The sequence below is a fragment of the Pseudonaja textilis genome, chromosome 2 (assembly GCF_049901715.1).
Source record: "Pseudonaja textilis isolate UNSWEBS1 chromosome 2, rPseTex1.2, whole genome shotgun sequence".
Lineage (NCBI taxonomy): Eukaryota > Metazoa > Chordata > Lepidosauria > Squamata > Elapidae > Pseudonaja > Pseudonaja textilis.
In genome coordinates, this window is record NC_141991.1 from 9,077,098 (window position 1) to 9,103,110 (window position 26,013).

The 26,013-nt window shown below is 46.8% G+C and overlaps 3 protein-coding genes across 5 annotated transcripts in view; 1 reads left to right on the forward strand and 2 right to left on the reverse strand.

Annotated features, from left to right (window-relative positions):
- LOC113450704 (uncharacterized) overlaps window positions 1-26,013 on the forward strand; it is a 503,870-nt gene that overhangs the window by 232,068 nt on the left and 245,789 nt on the right. The window lies entirely within an intron of this gene.
- Window positions 29-14,824, reverse strand: LOC113450701 (uncharacterized). 3 transcript variants are annotated; one of them, XM_087927963.1, is made up of 4 exons: window positions 14,696-14,824; window positions 6,973-7,116; window positions 4,012-4,138; window positions 29-2,269 (listed from the first exon to the last, which is right to left on the reverse strand). In XM_087927963.1, the coding sequence occupies exons 2-4, from the start codon at window positions 7,114-7,116 to the stop codon at window positions 423-425; spliced, it is 2,118 nt and encodes a 705-aa protein (XP_087784089.1). In that variant the 5' UTR covers window positions 14,696-14,824; the 3' UTR covers window positions 29-422. The 3 variants fall into 3 exon arrangements, with proteins under 3 accessions (XP_087784089.1, XP_087784088.1, XP_087784090.1); XM_087927962.1 differs by lacking the exon at window positions 14,696-14,824 and adding an exon at window positions 9,066-9,393; XM_087927964.1 differs by lacking the exon at window positions 14,696-14,824 and adding an exon at window positions 9,114-9,350.
- On the reverse strand, window positions 13,903-25,036 carry LOC148126684 (uncharacterized). Its single transcript, XM_087928234.1, has 4 exons — window positions 24,865-25,036; window positions 20,978-21,118; window positions 19,182-19,308; window positions 13,903-16,161 (listed from the first exon to the last, which is right to left on the reverse strand). Exons 2-4 carry the CDS (start codon window positions 21,116-21,118, stop codon window positions 14,885-14,887), a joined length of 1,545 nt encoding a protein of 514 aa, XP_087784360.1. The 5' UTR covers window positions 24,865-25,036; the 3' UTR covers window positions 13,903-14,884.

Consider the following 26,013-nt stretch of genomic DNA (forward strand, 5'->3'; position numbering starts at 1 on the left):
CTAAAATAGGCTTGTGGAGATGAGGAAGTGGGTATTATCCTTTATTAAAGTTGGAGTCCATTGAGGTATATGTGTATCGGTCAGTTTCACGCTCTTATCACAACATCTTTAATCTGTGCAGTTCATCCAAACTCACATTGTTGTGGGATTGGGGACAGTTCTGCCATTCAGAGTTTGTACACCTCTGAGGCGTTTCTCCCCAAAATAAGATCTTTTACGGGAAAACAAGGGCATAAATTCAAAGGGCCACTGGAATCTTTCCTCACAGTGGGTATTTTTATTCTTCCATGTGGTTTCTTTTAGGCCTGATCATGTTACTCCTCTAATTCAACATTTCTTCACAGTACACCTATTTCTATTATTTGTTCCCCACAAGAATCCTTTTTTTTCACGAGAAAAGATTTGGAAGGCAAGCTTTGGTCTTACGTTTTTTTCCGCATGTGTGTTCTTTCATGTTGCGAAAGGTGATTGGTCTGGTTGAAGCTTTTCCCGCAGTCTGCACATTTGTAGGGTTTCTCTCCCGTGTGGATCCTTTTGTGTTTGACAAGGTTCGCGTTCTGTGTGAAGCTCTTCCCGCATTCTGTGCAGTTGTACGGTTTTTCTCCCGTGTGGATCCTTTTATGGCAAAGGAAATTACTGTACTTACAGAAACTCTTTCCACAGTCCATGCACTTGTAGGGTTTCTCCCCCGTGTGGATTCTGATGTGGTTTCTAAGACTTGAACGCCCACCAAATTTCTTCCCGCATATCAAGCATATATACGGTTTCTCCCCAGTGTGGGTTCTTTGATGTCTTGTGAGGCCATCCTTATAGGAAAATCTCTTTTCGCACTCTGTGCATTTATACGGCTTCTCTCCGGTGTGTTTTCTTCTATGAGACATAAGCCGACTGCTTTTATTAAAACCCTTGCCACACTCCAGGCATGTATACGGTTTCTCTCCCGTGTGAATCCTTTTATGACAAACGAAGTCACTGCTGCAAGTGAAACTCCTTCCACACTCCTGGCACTGGTACGGCTTCTCCCCCGTGTGAATCCGTTGGTGTTGCAAAAGCTTATAGTTCTGATTGAAGCATTTCCCGCACTCCGCACATTTATAGGGATTTTCTCCCGTGTGGATTTTTTTATGCTGCAAAAGGCTACTGTTGTGACCGAACCTTTTCCCACACTCCACGCACCGGTACGGTTTTTCTCCTGTGTGGATCCTTTTATGGCAAATAAATTGACTGCTCTGATTGAAACTTTTCCCACATTCCGGGCACGTGTAGGGTTTTTCCCCGGTGTGAATTCGTTTATGTTGCGAAAGGTTGCTTTTCTGACTGAAGCTCTTTCCGCACTCCAAACACCGGTAGGGTTTCTCTCCTGTATGGATCCTCTTGTGTTCCAAAAGGTGACAGTTTCGCCGGAAGTTCTTCCCGCACTCCAGGCATTGGAAGGGTTTTTCTCCCGTGTGGATCCTCCTGTGGCAAAGGAGGACGCTGTTGTCGCGGAAGCTCTTTCCACATTCTGTACATAGGTACCGTTTCTCCTCCGTGTGGCTCCTTACGTGTTTCACCAGGTTCGAACGCCCACTGAACTGCCTTCCACACTGCAAGCACGTATATGGTTTCTCCCCCATGTGGGATCGTTGGTGTCTCGTAAGGTGACCGCTCTGGCTGAATCCTCTTCCACACACCAGGCATACGTACGGTTTCTCCCCTGTGTGAGTCCGTTCATGTATGATCAGGTTTCCTTTCTGAGCAAATGTCTTTTCACACCTCAGACATCGATACGGTTTCTCCCTTGGGGGGATTTTGGGAGGTAAAATAAGTAATTGTTTCTTACTGAAATCCACTCCACACTCATATGGTTTCTCTCCTTTATGGGAAATTATGTGACCACTGAAACTGAAATTCTCCTCACAATTTATACATGCATATGGTGTCTCTTGAATGTACGATGGGTGATGTAAATCAAGGTAGGAGGTCGAGCTGATACTTTGCCCATCCTCTTGATATTCATATTGTTCCTCTTCTGTCTGGGTTGGATAATATTTAATGAAATCAGTGTTCTCTTTGTCTTCTTTGCCAAATCTGAAGTATTTTCCCTTTTCTTCTTGTTGGTGAACTTCCTGGGTTGGGCGAGAAAGGACTTCACTGTGTGCAGAAGATTCCTCCCCTCTGCTCACTTCACAGCTTTTCTTACTCCCTTGTGATGGGTCTTGATCTACAGGTGAATCTTCTTCAGACTTGATCACTCGCTCCTTGTAATTCTCATGCTCTTGTCTGTAAGCTGATTTGAAGAAACAAAAAGCCACAAGGGAAAAAAACAAACAAATCTTATAAATCGTTCATGAACAAAGCAGACGTTGTTTCTCGCATAAACCAAATTTTGCTGGTTTTGTCTGTTTATATATATCTAAAACACCATACATTTATGATGTCCTTTAAATGCCCTGTGAATGCTGAGAAGATGTTAAACTGCCAAAGCACACGGTATCCCTGCAGAAATGTTAAAATAATGAATTTAAATTGCTTGTGGAGTTGCTGTGGTAGTGGTTTAACGTACGAACTGGATTCACTGCTACTTAGGTTCTTGAAATGATATCAGGTTTCTCTAACAGTAGCCTTATACAACAGAGATCTCTAAACTTGGCAACTTTAAGACTTCAACTCCCATAATTCCTTAGCCAGCTATGCTAAGTTGCCAAGTTTGGGGATTCCTGCTATATAACTATCTTGAGCTGAAGCACTCAAGGGAAAAAAAAATGTCACTTATTCTCAGCCTTACGGGAAGTTTACAAATGATTGATTCAGAACCAAAAGAAAGGCCCTTTGGCTTAACAGCCAGTATGAAAACTGTCACTGATTATCAGGCAACCTAAGAAGTTGGGGGGGTTGTAAAGAACAGATGTCAGAGATATTGAGGTCAGTAGCTTCCTCTCCTGAGACTGTTTGGGATACCTGCTCTACAATCAGATCAGAGAGAAGCTGTCATCTTTCCTAAAGAACTTCCTCAAATAAGAAAGATCCCATAAAACGGGTGCCCAACCTGTGGCCCAATATCAGATCGTGGGCTAATTGCCATTGGGCCACTCGTGTGAGCCTTGGCACAGGCAGTCATGGTGTCAACTAAAAAAAATACTCCTTTGGTCTTTTTAGTTGCCAACAGGGAGTGGGGGAAAGCAGTGCATTCCTTAAATGCCTCAGATAATCGCCTTGGCAGCCCAAAGCTGTCGGCGCGTAAGAATATTACTGTGGAGCATGATTGATGACTCTTGGCTATGGATGTATCCCATTGCAGAATATACATCCAGGGGGTAGGGGGAAGACCAGGATCAAAAGGTAAATGAACGATGTATTTTAGTGTCGGCTGCACCCAGCTAATGCCGACATGGTCACTCCGAATAAATCTTTTTTTTTTTTTACTTCGAGAGATGCGGCTAGAGACTTATGATTTGAATGGGGGTGGATTTGTTGGAGCCCTGACAGCTAGCTGACACTAAAATATATCATTCATTTCCCCCTTGACCCTGGTTTTTCCCACACCCCTGGATGTATATTCTCCAATGGGACACATCCATAGCCAAGACTCATCAATCATGCTCTCCAGTAATATTCTTACGCGCCGACCGCTTTGGGCTGCCAGGGTGATTCCCCCGACCTCTGTGGGCGCGTGCAGCCCCACTTGCACAAACCCCATTCGTGCAAGCCTTGTCACGGGTGCTCATGGCTCCACTCAAGGGAGCGTCACTGCCAATGTCATGGGTGCTCGTGCACACGGGCATACATGAGCTTGCCTCTCCCACAAAATCCTCTTTTTTCCCCCAGTTTTGGGTCAGCAACCCAGAAAGGTTGGGGAACTATGCCACAAAATACCTCTAGTATCAACTTCTACATAAATTTATTTTGATCTTAGAAATAAAAAGGTCCCAAATCCTCTTTTTCTTGCCAAAAGGTGCCACCTCGCCACATGAATAACAAACAATTTCCACAATTAATTGATCCCAATCCCGGAGCAAAGTGAAGGCTTACCCAGAGCGGCCACACTCCTAAAATTTTCCAGCATAACATCCTCGTGCAAGGCTCTCTGGTTGGGATCCAGCATCGCCCACTCCTCCTCCGTGAAATACACAGCCACCTCCTCAAAGGATACCAAATCCTGAAAGTCAAACGAAACATTCCTTAACAGAGACTCCAGAATGTTCTCTCCTAGACTTTCTGACATCCTAAAAATGAGTTTTGCAAAACAGAAAATGCTCTTCTTTCTGACATGATACCAGGTTTAATGGCTGCCTTTCCAAAGATTTTGTATTTCGTACGTGCCACTTAATTTAATTAGAATTTAACATTAATGAACATTGTTTATATATATATATGCTAATATAATCAATAGGATTACATATAAGCTAATAATATAATTATAAATATGGTTAGAATCATTTTCTTGTACTATAACTATTATCAGTATATACTGTATGTTCTTCTTTCTTTTCTCTTTTGTAAAATAGTATGCCCGGACAATACACTATATTCATAATATTTATATATAAATAAAAAACCCTTGCTTTTTAAAAAAGAATTTAATGTTAATGAATGTTTATAACTATGCTAATATAATCAACAGGATTACAAATAAGCTAATAATGTAATTATAAATATGGTACGAATCATTTTGTTGTACTATTACTGTTGTTATCAGTATATATGTTATTCTTTCTTTCTTTTTTCCCTCTTTTGTAAAATGGTATGCCCGGACAATACATTGTATTCAAAATATTTATATATAAATAAAAAACTTGATTTGAAAAAAGAATTTAACGTTAATACTGTTCTCTTGCTAGAAATAGATTTCTCTGGTTATTTTACGACACAACCCCCCCCCACAAACGCACAAGTGATTCCATGAATATATTCGGCTTCTCAATATGTTGCACTTCAACAGCTAACTTGAAAACAGGACCATGCCAATGAATCCTAATCGCAACACTTGACCTCCTTATCATGATTTGCATTGAGTCCAGAGGTGATATATTGCCGGTTTGCACCGATTCTAGCGATCCGGTAGCGCCGGTCAGCAGTTGGCTCCGCCCACCTGCCCTTTCCTATCCTATATTTCCTTTGCTTGTAGCTCAGCTGATAGGCATGGGAGAACAGATTGCCGTGTCTCAGCTGTTTTATTTACCAGCGCTAAAGCAAAGTTAAGTTTTCATGCTCAAAATTCCCCTTTTTAGAATGCTCCATGCTTGGGCAAAGCACATGTGCGCGCACGAAACAAGTGCCCACAGAGCCGGTAGTAAAATATTTTGAATTCCACCACTTCCAGTGTTGTAATGACGAGGCAGTTGAGGTGTTTGATCATGATCAAATGAATCACGATGAACTTTATTGGAGTCTAGCATTTATTCACATTTTTAGTAATCCTCTAACATTGGTTAACTTTGGTTATTGCTCAACTTTCATTACTGTTTAGCATAGTAATTAACACAACTAATTATCTCTAGTTAAAGTCTAACATATGTTTACTTCCTCTCTCTAATCCTTCTTTGCATTAGTGATTTTGTTTGCCTGAGTTGTATTTGCTTTGGAACCTTCTTAATCTGAGGTTTGCCATCAAGATAAGAGCATTCCTGCAATTACAACTCTACATTCCAGGACACAATCAGATCCCAAAATGTTTCCCTGTTCTTCTAAAGCAGGGGTGTTAAACTCAATTCCACTGAGGGCCACATCAGGGCTGTGGTTGACCTCAGGGGGAGGTGTGGCTGAGTAGGTGGGCTTGGCCAGCTTGACACCACTCATTGGGCATGGCCAACTGGATGGGCGTGACCAGCTTGATGCCATTTCCCAAACTGCTGGCATGTTTCCTCTTCGCACTGGGTAGACCGGGTCGAAGCCACGCTGGCCCAATGCTTCCTCTTCTCATTGGGTAGACAGGGCTGAAGCCACGCTGGACGAATGTGCTAACTTAAAAATATTTCGCTGGTCTTTTAGAGTTGTCAGCAGAAAGGGAGTGGGTGGAGTAATGCATACCTTAAATATTTTTATAGATAATTGCTAGGCAGACGAAGCTTCTGGTGGGCAAGATTATCACTGGAGAGCATGATTGATGACTCTTGGCTATGGATGTGTCCCATTGGAGAATATACATCCAGGGGGTGGGGGAAGACCAGGGTCAAGGGTGAGATGTGTTTCAGTGTCGGCTGCACCCAGATAACGCCAACATGTTCACTCCTAATAAATGATTTTTTAAAAACGCTGAGAGATGTGGCTAGCGTTGTGGTTAGCTGGCAGCAGGTGCAGACGGCTGAGGAGAGCGAGGACTCAGATGAGGGGCCAGGACCATTAGGGAGTGGAGTGCTGTCTTCAGAGATAGTGGGAGCTGGCAGCAGTGATGAGGAGGTTCCCGAGGAGCCTGTGCCAAGTGCACGTGAGCGCAGGATTGCTCGCAGGAAAGAGCAGCTGCAACAGCATGGGCAACTCAGGAGTAAGGCTGCAAGGTAATGGCCCCTCCTTCAAGAAGATAAAAGCCAGCTGTGAAAAGAACGTACTTTGCAGAAGGCAAAGACGTTTTGAAACTCCAGCCTCATGGACATTCCAATATCCTGAGTTTGTATTTGAAGATTCTTATATCGCAAATTATTTTTTGTCTGTTATCTTTTGGCAAGTCTCACACAGTTTGGCAAGGCTTGCGCTTATCACAGGTAATTATTTTGTACAAGCATTACAAGGTTTCTGTTCCTTTGGGATTGTGTTTGATTTGTTGGCAAAGGGCGGGGGTCAGAACAGCTAGAGACTCATGATTCGAATGGGGGTGGATTGTCGGAGCCCTGACACGATGCTTCCTCTTTGTATTGGGTAGACCGGGCCAAAGCAACACGGGCCAACCCCTTACATTTTCCAGGATAGTCCTGTGGGCCAGATCCAACTACATTGCGGGTCAGGATCCCGCCCACAGGCCCTGTGTTTGACACCCCTGTTTTAAAGCTTCCCTACCTGCGCTTTTGCTGATCCATGACAAAGAGGGTTGTGATCCTCCTCAGAGATGCTTCCCCATAGCTGCTTCATAGAGGAGGGATGGGAGAGACCTTCTCTTTCTTCAGGAGTTACCAAGATTGACTGCTTCAGAGGCTCTTCCATCTGTAGTCAACAGTCCAGATGACAGAAAAATATTTAGATTAAAACAACTGAACATTGGAAGGAGATCCTTCTCTTCCCCTCCCCCAAATCAACCATGTTATATAGCAGTGATGGCGAAACTTTTTGTTGTGGTGTGCCGAAAGCGCACACATGCCAGCACCCACAGTGCAATGTGCCCCGCCCTCTTACCTGCACTGAGCATGTGCATGCCTTCCACTTGATTTTCGGCCCATTTGAGGCCGTTTTCGCCCTCCCAGAGGCTCGAGAAAAGCCTCTGCAGCCTTGGGAGGCTGAAAAATGGGTTTTCTGGAAATACCGGAACTGCCGAAACGGGCCTGTTTTCAGCCTCCTGAGGCTGCAGAGGCTTCCCTTGAGCCTCCGGGAGGGTGAAAACAGCCTCCCCCGAGCTCCACGAGGTCCTCTGGAGGCTGAAAACAGGCATTTCTGGTATTTCCAGAAGGCCCACCTGATTTTCGGCCTGTTTGAGGCCGTTTTCACCCTGCCAGAGGCTCGAGGGAAGCTTCTGCAGCCTCGGGAGGCCAAAAAACGGGCCTTCTGAAAATACCAGAAGTGATGAAATGGGCCCGTTTTCGGCCTCCCGAGGCTGCAGAGGCTTCCCTCAAGCCTCTGGGAGGGCGAAAACGGCTTCAAATGGGCCAAAAATCAGCTGGGAGGTGTGTGCATGTGCAGTGCAGGTAAGTTTGGCTGGGGCTCGCGTGACGGCACAAATGGCTCTGCGTGCCACAAGTTCGCCATCACGGTTATATAGCAATAGCACTTATATACTGCTTCACGGTGTTTTACAGCCCTAAGCGGTTTACAGAGTCAGCCTATGGCCTCCAACAATCTGGGTCCTCATTCTACCGACCACAGAAGAACGGAAGGCTGAGTCAGACTTATATCCATAGATGGAGATGCAAACTCCCTCAGGATACCTCTCCATCCTGTGGAATAACCTGGATGGGGAAACACGACACCGGGACTAAAAATCACGGGACTGTAGGGATGCTGCAAAGGTCATTAAGTGTGAAAAACAGTCATAAGTCATTTCCCCCTCTCCCCCAGTGCTGCTGTCACTTCGAACGGTCACTAAAGGAACTGCTGTAAGTCAAGGACTACCTGTAATCTGGGCAGGGAAAGAGAACCCTGGGGACTGAAAATGGAGGGAAACCAAAGTCTCCGCTATTGCTGCAAAGAGCTGGGCCAGGCAAGTGGCCCTTCTTCCTCCCAGGAGGGAATCCCCTCATCTGCCACTGTACGGTCACTAAATAAACTGTTGTAAGTCGAGGACTATCTGTAATGTGGGCAAGGAAAGAGAACCCTGGGACCGGAAATGGAGGGAAACCAGAGCATCTTCCATTGATACGACCTGCCTTTGAGCAGGGCAAGGGAACTGGATCTTCCTCCCAGGAGGGGATAGGCCCTCCACCTGCGGCTGTACCTTCGGTCACTAAATGAACTGTTGTAAGTATAGGACTACCTGTAATGGTAGGGGGGGGGGGAGAAAACCCTGGGACCGAAAATGGAGGGAAACCGGAGCATCTTCCATTGATACGACCTGCCTTTGAGCCGGGCAAGGGAACTGGGTCTTCCTCCCAGGAGGGGAGATCCTCTCATCTGCCGCCTCCTTCTCAGCTCCTGGGCCTAAGGAAGGCTGAGCGAGAAGACCCCGGGCCAGGGCCACAGCCCGGGAGCAACTCTCCGCCCGGCCCTCCCGCAGCTAGCCAGCCCCGCCATCTCCGGGAACAGCCCGGGCAGGACCCGCTCTGGGATCCCCCACCCCTCGGGAGCTCTCCTCCTCCTTCTCCTCCTCCTGGGGCTTCAGCCAGTCGGGAGCGAAGCTGCAGCAGGTGGCTGCAGACCACCCGGGGCCCCGCTGACTCTCCGCCGGCTGCTCCCCGCAACCTCCTCCTCCTCCACCGCCGGACCATCGGGCTGCCCCGCCGTGCCTCTAGCCCGCTCTTCTCCACTCCTGCCCGGTCAGCCTCCGGACGCACAGCCGCTCCGCTCCGGATTCCCCTTCCTTCTCCTTCTCCCGGGGAAAGCGGGAATCGCGCTTCCCCCCCGCGATCCGGATCCGGGGAAGCGGAGGTGCCGCTGATTCCCGGGAATCCGTTCCCGGCGAAACGCCCCCCTCCTCCGGGAGGTTCGGACTACGGGCGAGAGAGCGCTTCTTCCTAGAGAGGCACCGCTCCTCCAGCCTCCCTCCCCTCTTGCCTCCCCACCACCCTTGAAAACAAGGGTCTTCAAACTTGGCGGCTTTAAGACTTGTAGACTCCCAGAATCCCTGAACTAACATGTTTGGAGGAGGAATTCTGGGAGTTGAAGTCCATACGTCTTAAAGCTGCCAAGTTGGAAGACCCTTGCTTAGTTTAAAATGTCCCCTTTGTCAAAGCTCTCTCGTGCATGCTCCGTCCTAATCCTGCTAATGCTTTCTCCTTCTCCTTCTCCTTCTCCTTCTGGCTCCTTTCTGGTCAGGTACAGAAACAGATTAACAGAGTTGGAAGAGACCTTGTAGGTCATCTTGTCCAACCCCAGGCCCAAGCAGGAGACCCTGCACCATTTCTGACAAATAGCAGGCCAATCTCTTCTTGAAAGCCTCCAGTATTGAAGCTCCCAACTTCTGTTCCATGGGTTGATTGTTCTCACAGTCAGAAAGTTTCTCCTTATTTCCAGGTTGAATCTCTCCTTGTTCAATTTCCATCCATTATTCCTTGTCTGACCTTCAGGTGCTTTAGAAAACAGCTTGTCTCTCTCCTCTCTGTGGCAGCCCCCCAAATATTGGAAGATGGCTATCATGTCTCCCCTGGTCCTTCAGTAGACTAGCCAGGCCCAATTCCTGCAACCGTTCTTCATGTTTTAGTCTCCAGTCCCCTAATCATACTGGTTGCTCTTGTCTGTATGAGTCTCAACATCTTTCTTTATAGTGTGGTGACCGAAACTGGATGCAGTAATCTAGGTGTGGTCTTACTAAGGCTTTATAGAGTGGTATTAGTACCTCACTTGATCCCCAGTGCATCTAATCCTCAATGTACGACCACAATGGAACCAGAGGTGGTATTCAGAAGGTTCTGACCACTTCTGGAGAACCGGTAGCAGAAATTTTGAGTAGTTTGGAGAACTGGCAAATACCGCTTCTGACTGGAGATTTTACAGTATCCTTCCCCTGCCACGCCCACCAAGCCACGCCCACAGAACCGGTAGTAAAAAATTTTTGAATCCCACCATTGAATGGAGCCCAATGTTCCTGTGGCGAAGTCAGCCATTTGTTAAGCAAGCTTTGAGACTCATTTGCCACCTTTCTTTCCACCGTTGTTAAATGAATCACTGCAGTGATGAAGTTAGTAACCCGGTTGTTAAGTGAATCTGGCTTCCCCACTGACTTGTCGGAAGGTTGTAAAATGGTGTGTGTGTCACGTGACCCCAGGACACTGCAACCATCGTAAATATGAAGCAGTTGCCAAGCATCTGAATTTTGATCGTGTGATTGTGGGAAAGCTGCAATGGTCGTGTGAAAAAATGGTCATGTCACATTTTTCAGGGCCGTTGTAACTTTGAACAGTCAATAAATGCACTGCTATAAGTTGAGGACTACCTGTATTTGATTTTTGGGGGGCTCCTTTCAGGTCTTTTAAAAGAGGTGAGGATCCCCAGTACAGTTAATCCTCAACTTATGCTGTGATTCGCAGGCAGCAGGTGCGGACGGCTGAGGTCTTGGAGAGCGAGGACTCAGATGAGGGGCCTGCGTGTGATGCAGGGATGGGGCCAGGACCATCAGGGAGTCGAATGCTGCTTTTGGAGATTGTGGAGGTTGGCAGCAGTGATAAAGAGGTTCCCAAGGAGCCTGTGCCCAGAACACATGTGTGCAGGGCTGCTCGAAGGAAAGAGCAGCTGCAGCAGCATGGGAGACTCGGGAGTAAGGCTGGAAGGTAATGGCTTCTCCCTTAAAGAGATAAAAGCCAGCTGAGAAACTGCAGTTCTTTGCAGGAAGCAAAGAAGTTTGACACTTGAGCCTGGTGGACGTTAGAATATCCTATTCGGAGACTCTTTGATTTATTGTTTAGGAACTTCATCTGTTGTTCTTGGCAGACTTGCAAAAACTTGGCAAGGCTCTTCCTTATCGGAACTAATTAGTTGGAAGCAGCCTTTTATCTGTGAAGAAACGGGATTCATAAATGAAACAGTATAAGGTTGCGCTGGTACCTTTGTCTTGCGTTTATTCTTGTGGAACCAGGTTTGGGTCAGAACAACTTACGACCACAACAAAGCCCAACCTTCCTGTGGCTAAGTGAGACGTTCGTTAAGCGAGCTTTGAGACCCGTTTTGCGACGTTTCGTGCCACCACTCTTAAGTGAATCACCGCAGTGATGAAAGAACCCCGGTTGTTCAGTGAATCTGGCCTCCCCATTGGATTTGCTGGTCAGAAGGTCGCAAAAGGGGGGATCACGTGACCCCAGGACACTGCGACCGTGATAAATATGAGTCATCGGCAAGCATTTCAATTTTGATCATGTGACCATGGGGATGCTGCAACGGTCCTAAGTATGGAAAAAAACGGTTGTGAGTCACTTTTTTCAGTGTCAACTGAATGAACGGTTGTAAGTTGAGGACTATCTTTACTCAATGCAGAGTCATAGACTAAAAAGCATCTGTGATGACCCTGGGTGTGGCACAAAGGCAACGCAGTCAGATAATCAATAAGAGTCCTTTTAATAGATCCAACTTTGCCCCCCAATGTCCTCGTTACCTTCTGGCTGGAGAAAAACTCTCCCAGGAACAGGCTTTGCCTCCAGAAAATTAAGTTCAAAACATGGTCAACACAAACTGTCACTTTAAATCCAATCAAGCCAAACTGAAGTAATTAGTTTGGTAGGGCAGGAGCAAGAATTTCAGACTTGAAGGTATGGCAAAACTCACACAGTTGGGAAGATGCCAGGAACATGGATAAGCAATGACAACACAAGATAAAGTCACGTTTGCTCCCAGCAGCCTGCCGCATGCAGCCTGCCTTTCTTATAAACTGTGTTCCCAGCTGTGGCTAATGAAGGGAATCAGGGCCCTTTCCTCCCCCGTAAGCCAGACAACCCATGTTGCTCTCTTCTCTGTTCCTCCCTGTGTGCCCTAGGATGAAGAGGGGATGGGCCTAGGTCTTCCTCTGAACTCCCTCTCCCTTGTTCTATGTTTCCCCTGCTCTGCCCAGCCGGACTTTGACCTTCCCCAGTTTCCTCCACAGCCAACGGAGCCACACTCCCACTGTCAGCTGTTCATCTTCCTCCTCGGATTCAGACTATGACAGGGACACGACAGCATCTCTTGTAGGGAAAGCGACATGAGAAAACAGCAATCCTGTTTACCAGGCTCTTCCCACCATCCCAAGTAGCTTCTCTCTACTCCCACAGAAAAAACTAAAACATCTTCCTGAAATAAGAAATTACGGTGACTCTTCTTTCAGTCCCTCAGGAAGGTCCTCCTTGTGAGAAGCAATGCTGCTTCCTTGTCCTCCATCTTGTAAATATCAGTGTCATCACAGCACCCCTCCAATTTTAATCATGGGCGTTCTCCTGCCCTCTTTGTTGTGGTTCACCGGCAGCCTGTGCAGTCAGGGAGTCTGGAGAGGACATGGACGAGAGTCCTGCGTCTGATGCAGGGATGGGGCTAGGACCATCTGGGAGTGGGGTGCTGCCTTTGGGGCCTTCAGAGTCTGGTAGCAGCGAGGCAGAGGACCCAGGGGAGCCTGTTCCCAGTGCATGTGTGCGCAGAACTGCCAGAAGGCAAGAGCACCTGAAATGGAAAGGGCGACTCAGGAGTAAAGCTGGGAGGTGATTGCCCTTCCCATAAGGGATAAAAGTCAGACCTCAATGATAAACTCTTTGCACGAAGCAAAGTAGTTGAATAGATTCCGAGTCCTCCTTGAAGCTCTGTGAACTTTGGTTGGTTTTTTCTAGTACACTGGTTGATTTTTGTCATAATTAATTGGACTTCTGCTTTTTGGCAGCATTCTATGGCACTGAAAGGTGTGAGCTTATCTTGGGGAACTGTTTAAGATTATTTCTGGCTGGGAATGAAAGTAATTTGCAATAAAATAGGTTTTGCTTTTAAAACAAGTTTGTGTTTAATTATGTTTGACGAAGGCTGGGTCAGAACACTCTTATCCTTTCTCCCACAGCATATGCCCTTGGTCTAAACAGAGAAGAACACCTGTCAAGAATGTTTGAAGACGTTTTCCTTCTCATCCAAGAAGCTTCTTCATCCAAGAAGGAACAAATTCTTCTTAGATCAGAAGCGAAACATCTTCAAAAGAAAAAAAGAGAAAGTCCAGTTGCCTCTTGGGAAAGCACTTTGGGGACAAGCATGACCTGGATGACTGAGAATCTCCATAGAATGCAGTCAGCGAAATAAAGAGCAACGACTAGCATATTTCTCAAAGCAAGAGGGTCCCCCCAAAAGGAGAACCCCCCCAAACTAGACCAGGCATATAAAACCACAACTGGGCAAGAGCCACCTGTGATACATCACAAACTCATAGCGTGGATTTGACCAGATGGTAGGGATGGCAAATAAAACCTATCATTTAATGAGTTATGGATAGAAGCATCTCACTTATGCCTGGAGATTCAGGATATCAAAGAGAAGGAAAACCATTTACACTTTTTTACAGAAGATACAGCCCCAGAAAATAGCGTGTTCCACTGGAAAGGAGGAAAACAAGCCCAAATAAATTCAACAATTAAATTAAGGAAGAACTCTAGCCAAATTTGGATAAAAGTAAGATTTAGGAGAGAAGGGTGTGTACATCTGTCTTTATTAAGGTTGGAATCCCTTGAGGTATTTGTGTATTGATCAGTTGTACATTATTATCATGGCATTTTTGTGTAACATTCATCTGGATTCTGCCACACTTATTCTGTACTGGACAAGATTTTCCTTTCTTCTGTGGGACACCTCGTCAAATATTTTTGTATCCATCTTAGATGCTTTTTTACAAGGCTAAACATTCCCAGCAGCTTCCATTTGTTTTCTCCCAAATGGAACTTTTCTGGGATTCAAGATGACATGTCCCATTAAAATGGTTCCATCTCTTGATACAATTTTCTTACATTCTACATATTTATGCTCCCCTGAGCCCATCTAAAGTCACATTTAATTGGCTTTAGGGCCAGTCCTGATAGTCAAGATTTTGTACGAGCTTGAGGTATTCTTCCCCAAATTGAAATCTTTTATAGGGGTCTAAATCCAAAGGGCCATTTGAATCTTTTCTCACTCAGGGTATTTTAAAGGTTGTCTCATGTGCTTTTCCTGTTAAGTCTATTCGTCGGGGTGGGATTCTATCAGTTCGGAGAACTGGCAAATCAGGCCCCTGGTTGGCCCCTCCCCTCTCCGCCTCCCCCTCCCCCTTTTAAATAAAAAATTCAATATTTACATATTTATATTTACATACAAGCCACGCCCATCCAGTCACATGACCACCAAGCCACAGCCAGTCAGCAAGCCATGCCTGCCCAGTCACATGACCACCAAGCCACACCCCACAAAATAGGCCACGCCCACAGAACCGGTTGTTAAGAAATTTGAATCTCACCTCTGCTATTCATCCAACTGAATATTTCTCCACAGACCCCATATTTCTATAGTTCCCTGCACGAGGATCCCATTTTTAGAAGAAAACACAAGAAAGGAAAGCTTCCGAGTTTGGGTTTCTCCGTTGTTGCGGATTCGCGTTGCGAAAGACGACGGGACTGGTTTGAGGTTTTCCCCACTGTCGGCGCATTTATATGGTTTTCTCTCTCACGTGAATTCTTTTGTGTTTCTTAAGGTTGGCGTTCTGAGTGAAGCTCATTCCACACTCAGGGCATTGGTAGGGTTTTTCTCCCGTGTGAATCCTTTTGTGTTTGATGAGATTTGCGCTCTGAGTGAAGCTCTTTCCGCACTCCGGGCACTTGTACGGTTTTTCTCCCGTGTGAATCCTTTTGTGGCGAACGAAGTTATTGTACTTCATGAAGCTGTTCCCACACTCCACGCACCCGTAGGGTTTCTCCCCCGTGTGGATCCTTTCGTGGCTCCTGTGCTCCGATCGCCCACTGAACCCCTTCCCACACATCAGGCACGTGTACGGTTTCTCCCCAGTGTGGGTCCGTTGGTGTCTCATCAGGACGTCCTTGTAGGAAAACCTCTTTCCACACTCCGTGCACTTATGTGGCTTTTCCCCGGTGTGCTTCCTTTTATGAGAGGCCAGACGACTGCTACAATTGAAGTCCTTTCCGCACTCCAGGCATTTGTAGGGCTTCTCCCCCGTATGGAGCCTTTTGTGGGAAATAAAAGAACTGCTGCAACTGAAGCTCTTGCTGCATTCCTTACAGGTGTACGGTTTCTCCCCCGTGTGGGATCGTTGGTGCGTTTTAAGGTGACCGCTCTGATTGAATCCTCTCCCGCACACCGGGCACACGTACGGTTTCTCCCCCGTGTGGATCCGTTCGTGTGTGACGAGGTTGCTTCTCTGGGTGAACGTCTTCTCACACCTCAGACACTTGTAAGGTTTCTCCCTTGGCGGATTTTGGGCGGGTAAAATAAGTGTCTGTTTTATAGCAAAATCCACCTCAGGTGCGAACAGCTTCTCTTTGTGGGAAACGACGTGGCTGCCGAAACTGTAATTTCCCTCACAATTTATAAATCCATGCGGTGTCTCTTTGGCGTACGATGGGTGATGTAACGCAAGGTAGGAAGTAGAGGTGATACTTTGCTCGTCCTCTTGATATTCATATTGTTCCTCTTCGGTCTGGGTTGCACCATATTGAGGGAAATCAGAGTTTTCTTTGCCTCCTTTGACACCTCTGAGATATTCTCCCTTTTCTTCTCCTTGGTGAACTTCATGGGTTTGGAGGCTACGGACCTCACTAGGGTCTGAAGACCTCTTCCCTCCATTTCTTATGCAACTTTTCATACCCTTCTGAAGTGCGTCTTGATGTCCGAGCATCTCTTCTTCAAACTTGATCATTTGTAACAGTGCTATCCTAGGGTGTTTGCAGTTGTCATGGTCCTGGCCATAAGCTGATTTGAAGAAAGGGAGACAAAAAAGAAAAAAAATAATCTCAATAATTGTTTGTGAATGAAAGATGTTACTTTCTTTATATGGAACGTTTTGCTGATTTCCTGTTCATGTGCCTAAGAAAAGAAACTCAACTTTCATTTTATTTAGGATGCTGGCTGAGATGTTTATGTTCTTTTAACTCTTCCTCACTTTAATTTCAAGAGGAGTTTCTTTTCTCCCTCCCTCACTCTCCTTCTTTCTCTCTCCCTCTCTCTCCCCTTCTCTCTCTTCCTCCCTCCTTCTTTCTCTCCCTCCCTCCTTTCTCTCTCTCCCTCTCTCTCCCCCTTCCTCTCTCCTCTCCCTCCCTCCCTCTCCTTCTCTCTCCCCCTCCCTCCCTCTCCTTCTTTCTCTCTCCCTCTCCTTCTTTCTCTCTCCCTCTCTCCCCTTCTGTCTTCCTCCCTCCTTTTCTCTTCCTCCCTCCTCTCTCTCCTCTCTCTCCCCCTTCCTCTCCTCTCCCTCCCTCCCTCTCCTTCTCTCTCTCCCCCTCCCTCCCTCTCCTTCTTTCTCTCCTTTCTCTCTCCTTCTTTCTCTCTCCCTCCCTCTTTCTCTCTCTCCCACTCCCTCTCTCTCTCCCTCTCTCTCCTCTCTCCCCCTTCCTCTCTCCCTCTCTTTCTCCCTCCCTCTCTCTTTCATGAAAATTCTTGGCTTTTTGGTTCTCCACAGCCTGAAACACCAAGAGCGGCGGGGGCGGGGAGGGGGAAATCAAGATCACAAAAGAAAAATAAGAAATAACCTTAGAGGAGGAAGAATCCTGAGATGCCCAAATTTGAAATAGTTATGCCCAATAAGCATTATTTATCAGGACATAATAACCAATTGCTCCTTAAATATGGCATTGGGGACATGACAAGTAAGAAGTCTCTCCCTCATAAAGTTCTAAAAGGAAATTTTGAATTAAAACAGTAAATATTTTTGTTAGATATGAGAACGTCAGTGCAAGATGCTATTCATTAAGATTTGTACTGCCAATAGGAGATCGCAAATGAAAAATATGCAGCAAGGACTCCATATATCAGGGGTGTCAAACTCGATTTCACTGAGGGCCACATCAAGGTTGTGTTTGACCTCGGGGGGGCTGGGGTGGGGGTAGCTAGCTCGGCGTCACTCATGTGGTGGCCTTCCCGAGCTCCGTTTTCACTGGCAGAAGCACCGCGGGCCAATCCTTCACTGTCTCTAGGGAAGCCCCGCGGGCCAGATCTAAGCATCCTGCAGGCTGCATCCAGCACCCGGGCCTTCAATTTGACACCCCTGGCATTTGTTAATGGAAAACTGAATGCTGACTTCATAGAAGCCTAATCAAATTTAAGCAAAATTGGTTTCTTTATATAAAATATATCCACAAAGCAAGGCAAGCTAAGGCACTCCAGCATATGATTCCTGAAGAGAGAAAAAAGTAAAAAATAAACATATAATTAAAATGTTCCAAACGGAATGGAGTAATAGTGTCCGAAGTAAAGGATACAATTCGAGCAGCAATTAGTATTAGTGGAAAAAGAAAAAGAGGGAGCTAGCAGAATGGCTGATTTTATATTTTTCAATGTTTTGTATTTTAAATTTTTTTCCAGAATACCCTAAATATGTATACATATTTTTTTCCTTTTTTTTTCCTTTACTTTTTTTACTTAATAAAAAGAAAAGTTTGTAAAAATAATTTAAACAATTCAATAGATATTTGAATTACATCCTTTTCAACAAGAGCCACTATATTAGAGATGATACAGGCAGTCCACGACTTACGACACAACTGAGCCCAACATTTATCTTGTTAAGTGAGTTGTCCCCCCACCCCCATAATTATACAACTTTTCTCACCACGTGTCATGCCCCTGTCAGAGTCTGAATCCAAGGAGGAAGACAAACAGCTGACAGGGAGTGGGAGTGTGACTCCATTGGCTGTGGAGGAAACTGGGAAAGGGCAAAATCCGGCTGGGCAGAGCAGGGGAGAGGTAGAACAAGCGAGTGAGAGTTCAGAGGAAGACCCAGGCCAACTCCCTCTTCATCCTAAGGCATGCAGGGAGGAATGGATAAGAGAGCAATGTCGGTTGCCTGGCTTACGGGGAGGAAAGGGCCCCGATTCCCTTCATTAGCTACAGCTGGGAAGAGAGTTTAAAAGAGATGCATGCTGAGTGCAGCATCTGCTGGGAACAAACTTGAGTTTATCTTGTGTGTACTTTGGTTATCTGTATTCCTGGCATCATCCAGCCATTCCTTCACGTCTGGAATTCCTTCTCTTTCCCTGCCAGACTAATTACCACATCTTGTCTTGTTTAGGTTTATAGGTTCAGTTTTTGCTGACCACATTTTGGACCTGACTCTCTGCAGCCAAAGGCTGTTCCTGGGAGTTTTTCTCCAGCCAGAAGGTAACCAGGATATTGAGGGTAAAGTTGGAGCTAATAAAGGGACTCCTACTGATTATTCGACTGTGTTGTCTTTGTGCCACGCCCCAGGTGATCACACCACATTTGTTAGGTGAATCACTGCAGTTCTTAAATTACGAACCCGGTTGTTAAGTGAATTTGGCTTCTTCATTGACTTTGGTTGTCGGAAGGGGTTGCAAGTGCCTGCGATGCTCAGGTGAGGCCCTTCATTCTTGCAACCCTGACGCTCATGAGACCTTGAGCCCTTAGGAGGCTCGTATGAGTATGGCCGTCAGCGCCTGTGACGCTCATGTGAAGGTGAGTGGTTGCGATGCTCATGTGAGTGAGACTGCAAGCCCCTGTGATGCTTGCACATGTGGCTGTGTGCATGCCCGCCTGCGTGCAAACCTAAAATTTCAGGTTATCTGTTCTTCAACCAAATCACAACAAAAGCTAAGTTGAGAAAGGATGCTATGAAGCTTCTGCCAACTTTTGCATGTATTTAATTTCATATAGGGAAGTGGGGGAGGCAGAAATGTCCTTCTAGCTAGAAGGTGCTTTCAAGCACTTATGGCAATAGACTTTCCACAATTAACTGAGCCCAGAGCAAAACAGGTCCTTACCCAGAGCGGCCACATTCCTAGAATTCTCCAGCATGACTTCCGTATGCAAGGCTCTCTGGCTGGGATCCAGCAGCTCCCACTCCTCCTCTGTGAAATACACAGCCACCTCCTCAAAGGTTACCAAACCCTGAAAGCCAAAGGAAACATTCCTTAGCAGCCACCCCAGATTTCCAATATCTTAAAAGTTAAGTTTTGCAATGGGGAAAATACTCCCTCTTTTCTGATCGGATCTATTACCAAGTTTTATGGTCGCCTCTCCCAAGGTTTCAAATCTCACATCTTCTTATTATTAAACCAGATTACAATTTCAATCTAATGCGATTCTTCTTGCCTTTGTTTAACCACTTTGTTTTGACCGGTTCTGAATACTCCTACTAATCTATTAATAAAAGTGAATAAACAAAGAACAGATCCCTCTGTTTGCACATCCCTACGTTAGCAGGGCTTTCATTGTGATGAAACGGGCTGAGACAGGCTGGATTTCCAGGAGGGAGCGAGAACATTCCAGAGGAATGAGAGAAAAACTCAGTTCAGATACCTTATGTGAGAGAAAGAGGGTGAAGGCAACCCCCTAGATGCAGATAACAGAGGGCTTAGAATCAGAATAGAGCTGGAAGAGGTCTTGGAGGTCTTCTAGTCTGACCCCCTGCTCAAGCAGGAGATCCTATACCATTTTACACAAGTGGCTGCCCAGTCTCTTCTTAAAAACTTCCACAGCTTCTGTTCCACTGGTTAATTGTCCTCACCGTTAGAAAGTTTCTCCTTAATTCCAGGTTGCTTCTCTCTTTGATTAGCTTCCATCCGTTGCTTCTTGTTCTGTCCTCAGGTGCTTTGGAAAATAAGTTGACCTCCTTCCTCTTTGTAGCAGCCCCTCAAATACTGGAATGCTGTTATTATGCCACACACACACACACACCAGTCCTTCTTTTCTGTAGACTAGCCAAACCCAAATCCTGCAACCCGTTTGTCATATGTTTTAGTCTCCAGGCCTTTCATCACCGTAGTTGCTCTTCTTTGCACTTTTCCCAAAGTGTCAGCGACTCTTTTGTAATGTGGTGACCAAAACTGAATGCAGCATTCCTGGTGTTGCATAACTAAGGCTTTACAAAGTGGTACTAATAACTTCACCTGATTTTGATTCTATGCCTCTTGTTTGCACAACCCAGGATTGTATTAGCATTTTTGGCTGCTGCCACACACACACAACTGGCTCATGTTTCAGTGACGGTCCACTAGGACTCCACGGTCCCTCTCCCAGTTACTGTTTTTGAGCCAGCTTTGTTCCTTTGGCAAGACTTTACAGGTAAGGAAGCACAATAAGAATCATCCAATGTCATTCTTTGTTTTGGCACCTGCCATTCATTTTAAATACAGGACCGTAATCTACTGCAGGTCCAAACAATGTAAATACTCAACTGATTCCATTTCTGAATTGGATGGATGGAAACTGATCAAGGAGAGAAGCAACCTAGAACTAAGGAGAAACTCCCTAACAGCGAGAACAATTAATCAGTGGGACAACGTGCCTCCAAAAGTTGTGGATGCTCCAACACTGGAAGTTTTTCGGAAGAGATTGGACAACCACTTGTCTGAAATGGTGTAGAGTTTCATGACTGAGCAGGGGGATGGACTAGAAGACCTTAAAGATCCCTTCCAATTCTGTCCTCGTATATTGTATTTGATTTCTTGATATCTTGCGCTTAAATGACCATCCTGAAAGCAAGATCAGCCCAATCAATCATGATGAAAACAGACTCCCAAATGTGTCCTGGTTCTCTAATGAAACTATCTTTCACCTGAGCAGTTGCTGATCTACTGTAAAGAGGATTTTGATCTCCTTCAGAGATGCTTCCCAATAGCTGATCCATAGACGAATGAGAGAGACCTTCTCTGACTTCAGCAGTTACCAAGAGCGCCTTTACCAAAGGCTCCTGCATCTGAAATAATAGCCAGAATCACAGAAAAACAAAAGTTAAAATCAGGGGTGGGATTCAAAAATCCCAGCAACCGGTTCGCTGCCTGGTTGCTAGGTGGTCGCAGCCATGGTAGGCCTACTTGAACTTCCTGTTTCTGGCTTCCAGTGGGCCTCCAGAGCCTGGAGGACGCCGTTTTCACCCTCCCAAAGGTCTGGAGGCTTCCCCCAGGCCTCTGGGAGGGTGAAAACAGCCTCCCCCAGGCTCTGGAGGCCCACCGGAAGCCGGAAACAGGCCTGTTTTGTGACTTCCAGTACTTCCAGCAGGGGCATTTTTGCCCTCCCAAGGGGTCTGGAGGCCTCCTCCAGGCCTCTGGGAGTGCAAAAACAGCCGTCCCCAGGCTCTGGAGGCCCACCGGAAGCTGGAACTAGGTCCATTTTGTGACTTCCGGTACTTTTGGTAGGGCCGTTTTTGCCCTCCCAAGGCATCCGGAGGTTTCCCCGGGCCTCTGGGAGGGCAAAAACAGCCATCCCCAGGCTCTGGTGGCCCATTGGAAACTGGAACTAGGTCCATTTTGTGACTTCCGGTACTTTTGGTAGGGCCGTTTTTGCCCTCCCAAGGGGTCTGGAGGCCTCCTCCAGGCCTCTGGGAGTGCAAAAACAGCCGTCCCCAGGCTCTGGAGGCCCACCGGAAGCTGGAAACAGGCCTGTTTTGTGACTTCCAGTACTTTCAGCAGGGCCGTTTTTTGCCCTCCCAAGGCATCCGGAGGTTTCCCCCGGGCCTCTGGGAGGGCAAAAACAGCCATCCCCAGGCTCTGGTGGCCCATTGGAAACTGGAACTAGGTCCATTTTGTGACTTCCGGTAGGGCTGTTTTTTGCCCTCCAAGGGTCCGGAGGCTTCCCCCGGGCCTCTGGAAGAGCGAAAACGGCCATCCCCAGGCTCTGGAGGCCCTCTGGAAGCTGGAAACAAGCCTGTTTCCGGACTTCTGGAAGGCCTGTTTTCCCCCCTCCCAGAGCCTCCGAGTGGACCCTGCACTTCCCTCCATCGAAAATGGGCCATGTGGAGACTCATGGGAGGGACGGGGTGGGCGGGGGTCAGTCGGTCGATTGAAATACTGGTTCGGCAAACCAGATGTAATTTTAACTTCTGGTTTGCCTGAAACTGTCTGAACCAATAGAATCCCACCCCTGATTAATAAATGAATGAATATGGGAACGAGGGGATTCTTCACTGGGCCATCTTATATCCCACAGTAGAGATGCAAATACAGGTACTTTTCGACTTACCACCACAACTTGAGCCCAATTTTATGTTGCTAAACGTGAGACATTTATTAACTGAATTTTGCCCCACCGTGCGACCTTTCTGTTCAAATTTGTTAAATGAATCGCTATAGTTATTAAATTAACACAAGGTTGTTAAGTGAATCTGGTTTTCCCATTGACTTGGTGTCAGGTTTCCAAGTGATGAAATCCATTTAAAGAGAAAAAAACAGAGTCCAATTTCTTTTATTTAGGAAAGCATCAAATTGGCAAAATCCGTGGTAATTCCGGATCTGACCCAACCCGGAATTACCCCACAATATCAGAAGTTAGAAACAACCCCCAAAAGTCATTCTCCAATAGAAGTAATTCAACATTGCTTGGTGTCATCAATCTCCACCTCAAGAGGCCCAAGCACGGACAGCTAGTTTTCTCACGGGAAGAAACTACCTAGCCAAATCAACTCTATTGCCACTCCTCCCCAATTAGGAATGTGGCAAGCCCGAAACCCTTCCCGCATGACTGCCACAGGGAAAGTAAGAAAAAGAATACATACTAAGCCTAAGTAAAATGGCTACACATCTGTCAATTTCGGGCTTGACACTTGGCTTGTCAGAAATTTGCAAAATATGGTCAAGTGATCCCGGGACAACTGCAACTGTCACAAAGGTGACCCAGTTGTCAAAGCATTTGAATGTAAACCACATGACCATGGGGATGCTGCAATGGCCATAAGTGTGAAAAATGGTCATAAGTCAGCTTTTTTTCAATGCCATTGTAACTTCGAACAGACGCTAAATAGCAGTAGCACTTAGACTTATATACCACGGGGCTTCACAGCCCTCTCTAAGCAGTTCATGGAGTCAGCCTCTTGCCCAGTGGTGGGATTCAAATTTTTTTACTACCTGTTCTGAGGGCGTGGCTTGGTGAGTGTGTCATGGCTTGTTGGGCGTGGCTTGCTGGGAGTGGCAGGGGAAGGATACTGCAAAATCCCCATTCCCTCCCCACCCCACTAACCTGCTTTCCAGCTCCATTCTCCTTTCCAGGGCAACAAAAGAAGACCCAGCCGATCAGCTGGGACTCGGGAGTCAGAGAGTAGATGGGGGCGGGGCCAGTCAGAGGTAGTATTTGCCAGTTGTCCAAACTACTCAAATTTTTTGCTCTGGTTCTCCAGAACTATTGAGAACCTGCTGAATACCACCTCTAATCTTGCCCCCCACAATCTGGGTCCTCATTTGACCGACCTCGGAAGGGCAAGAAGGCTGAGTCAGCCTTGAGCCTGGTGAGAATCAAACTAATGGCAGTCGGCAGAATTAGCCTGCAATGCTGCATTCTAACCACTGCGCCACCACGGCTCTTAGTTCTACACTGCTCAGCCCCAAACCGTGTAGCCCGTCCAAAAGGATACCATGGTTGACGGTATCGAAAGCCACCGAGAGGCCTTCAGAGGGAATGGATGCACCACTCCCAGGTTGCTCTTGCCAGAGATCATCCATAAGCACAACGAATGTCGTTTCCATCCCCATAACCTGCAGGTCAGAATTGAACTCCTGGCAGTGAGCAGTAAGTTAGCCCTGCAGTACTTTAACCACTGCATGACCATGGCTCTGAACCAGAGGTGGGATTCAGCCAGTTCTGGAGAACCGGTAGTGGAAATTTTGAGTAGTTTGGAGAACCAGCAAATGCCATCTCTGACTGGCCCCGCCCCCATTTATTCTCCACCTCCCAAGTCCCAGCTGATTGGCTGGATCTTCTTTTGTTGCCCTGCGCAGGAGAACGGAACTGGAAAGCAGGTTAGTGAGGTGGGGAGGGAATGGGATTTTGCAATAACTTCCTCCAGGAGTGGGGAGGGAATGGGGATTTTACAGTATCCTTCCCCTGCCACGCCCACCAAGCCACACCCACCAAGCCACACCATGCCCACAGAACCTGTAGTAAAAAAAACCCTGAATACCACCACTGCTCTGAACCGTTGTAAGTCGAGGACTACCTGGAACGTCTTTCCTCCAGAAGCATTGTGAATACAGATACAGATAATCAGAGTTGGAAGGGACCTTGCAGGTCATCTAGTCCAATCCCCCGCCCAAGCGGGAGACCCTACACCATTTCTGACAAATGGCAGTCCAATCTCTTCTTGAAAGTCTCAACGGATGGCGCTCCCACACTGGAAGTTTTTAAGAAGAGACTGGAGAACCATTTGTCTGAAGTGGTACAGGGTTTCCAGAGCTGTGGGACAGCAAGTTCCCTGAGCAGGGGGGTCGGACTAGAAGACCTCCAAGGTCCCTTCCAACTCTTCGTTATTCTGTTACCTGGCCGTTTCCCACGGTTTTTCCTGCTGTCTTCCCCAAGTCTTTCCCACCTAGCGTTACACAAACCCGTGGCCAGCCCTGGCTTCTCTTCCCAGGTCCCAGCACAGAAGGACCCCTTCCTACAACTTCCCGCGCCCGGAGTCGACCCCCCGAGATGCGGGCAAGAGAGGCTGGGAGGCTAGGCAAAGCTCCCTCTTACCTCCCGCTTACGAAGCTCCTCGGATCGCGGCAGGCACGGAAAGAGATCCAGCGGAGATCCCCAAGGCGAAGAAAGCGAGGAGTTGAACCAGGCAGCCCGCGGTGGACTTCTCCCACCGACTTTTGTGTGCGTACGTCGGGTAAATCACCCACTCACCACCACCTTCCCAGCTCCCCCAAAATGCCTCTTACTTGCGGGGGCGCTCTAGGAAAGCGCAGCCCGCCGCTCGCTCCCCTTGCTTCGCTCCCGCCTCCTCCTCCGCGAGCCTCGGAGCGCGGGCGAGGGAGGCGCTTCTTCCTAGAGAGGCCAAGCCTCCCTCCGCTTAAAACCCGATGACCCCTTTTGATTTGAACGCCTCTTTTGCGGCCGGAGGGGGCGGCAGGTCGTCCTCGACTTCCGACCATAATGGAGCCCCACCACGTTTCTGGGGCTTGAGTGAGAGAGACGTTAAGGGAGCTGCTTTGCCCCGTTTTACGACCTTTCTGAATCTCTGCGGTTGTTAAAGTAGTGATACGGTTGCTAAGTGAATCTGGCTTCCCCATTTGACTTTGCTTGTCACAAGGTCACAAAAGGGTTCATGGAATAGCAATAGCAATAGTAAAAGGGAAAGAATAGAGTAGAAATAGAATACAATACAGAATAGAATAGCTTTAACAGATAACAGATAATCAGAGTTGGAAGGGACCTTGTAGGTCATCTAGTCCAACCCCCTGCCCAAGCAGGAGACCCTACATAATTTCTGACAAATGGGAGTCGAATAGAATAGAATAGAATAGAATAACAGAGTTGGAAGGGACCTTGGAGGTCTTCTAGTCCAACCCCCTGGTATAACATATTTAATAATACATGTATTGACAGCGGCCAGAATGGTTTATGCACAATATTGGAAACATGAAAGTATACCATCGAAAAGAGAGATAATAAGGAAAATAATGGCTTGTGCAGAATCTGATATATTAACTTTAATACTGAAAGATAAGGGGGAAATCACTGGAATAAGTTTTACCTGTGGTTGCAGAAAAGAGGGGAAGGTCAGAACAAAAACAGCTAGGAGGATTAGAATCAAAATGTAAATATTGTACCAATAATAGGAATGTTTATGGTTTGGTTATACTTTTGTATGTAAGGCAAAGTAATGCCAAAATGGTT

What these genes read in the sequence shown, in the direction of transcription:
- LOC113450701 (XM_087927963.1), bottom strand. Translation starts at nt 7,116, where the DNA reads ATGGAAGAGCCTCTGAAGCAGTCAATCTTGGTAACTCCTGAAGAAAGA. An exon ending in ATGGATCAGCAAAAGCGCAG is followed by an intron (nt 4,139 to 6,972) that starts GTAGGGAAGCTT and finishes TTTGACTTTCAG; the next exon opens with GATTTGGTATCCTTTGAGGA. An exon ending in TAGGAGTGTGGCCGCTCTGG is followed by an intron (nt 2,270 to 4,011) that starts GTAAGCCTTCAC and finishes TCTTCAAATCAG; the next exon opens with CTTACAGACAAGAGCATGAG.
- LOC148126684 (XM_087928234.1), bottom strand. Translation starts at nt 21,118, where the DNA reads ATGCAGGAGCCTTTGGTAAAGGCGCTCTTGGTAACTGCTGAAGTCAGA. An exon ending in GTAGATCAGCAACTGCTCAG is followed by an intron (nt 19,309 to 20,977) that starts GTGAAAGATAGT and finishes TTTGGCTTTCAG; the next exon opens with GGTTTGGTAACCTTTGAGGA. An exon ending in TAGGAATGTGGCCGCTCTGG is followed by an intron (nt 16,162 to 19,181) that starts GTAAGGACCTGT and finishes TCTTCAAATCAG; the next exon opens with CTTATGGCCAGGACCATGAC.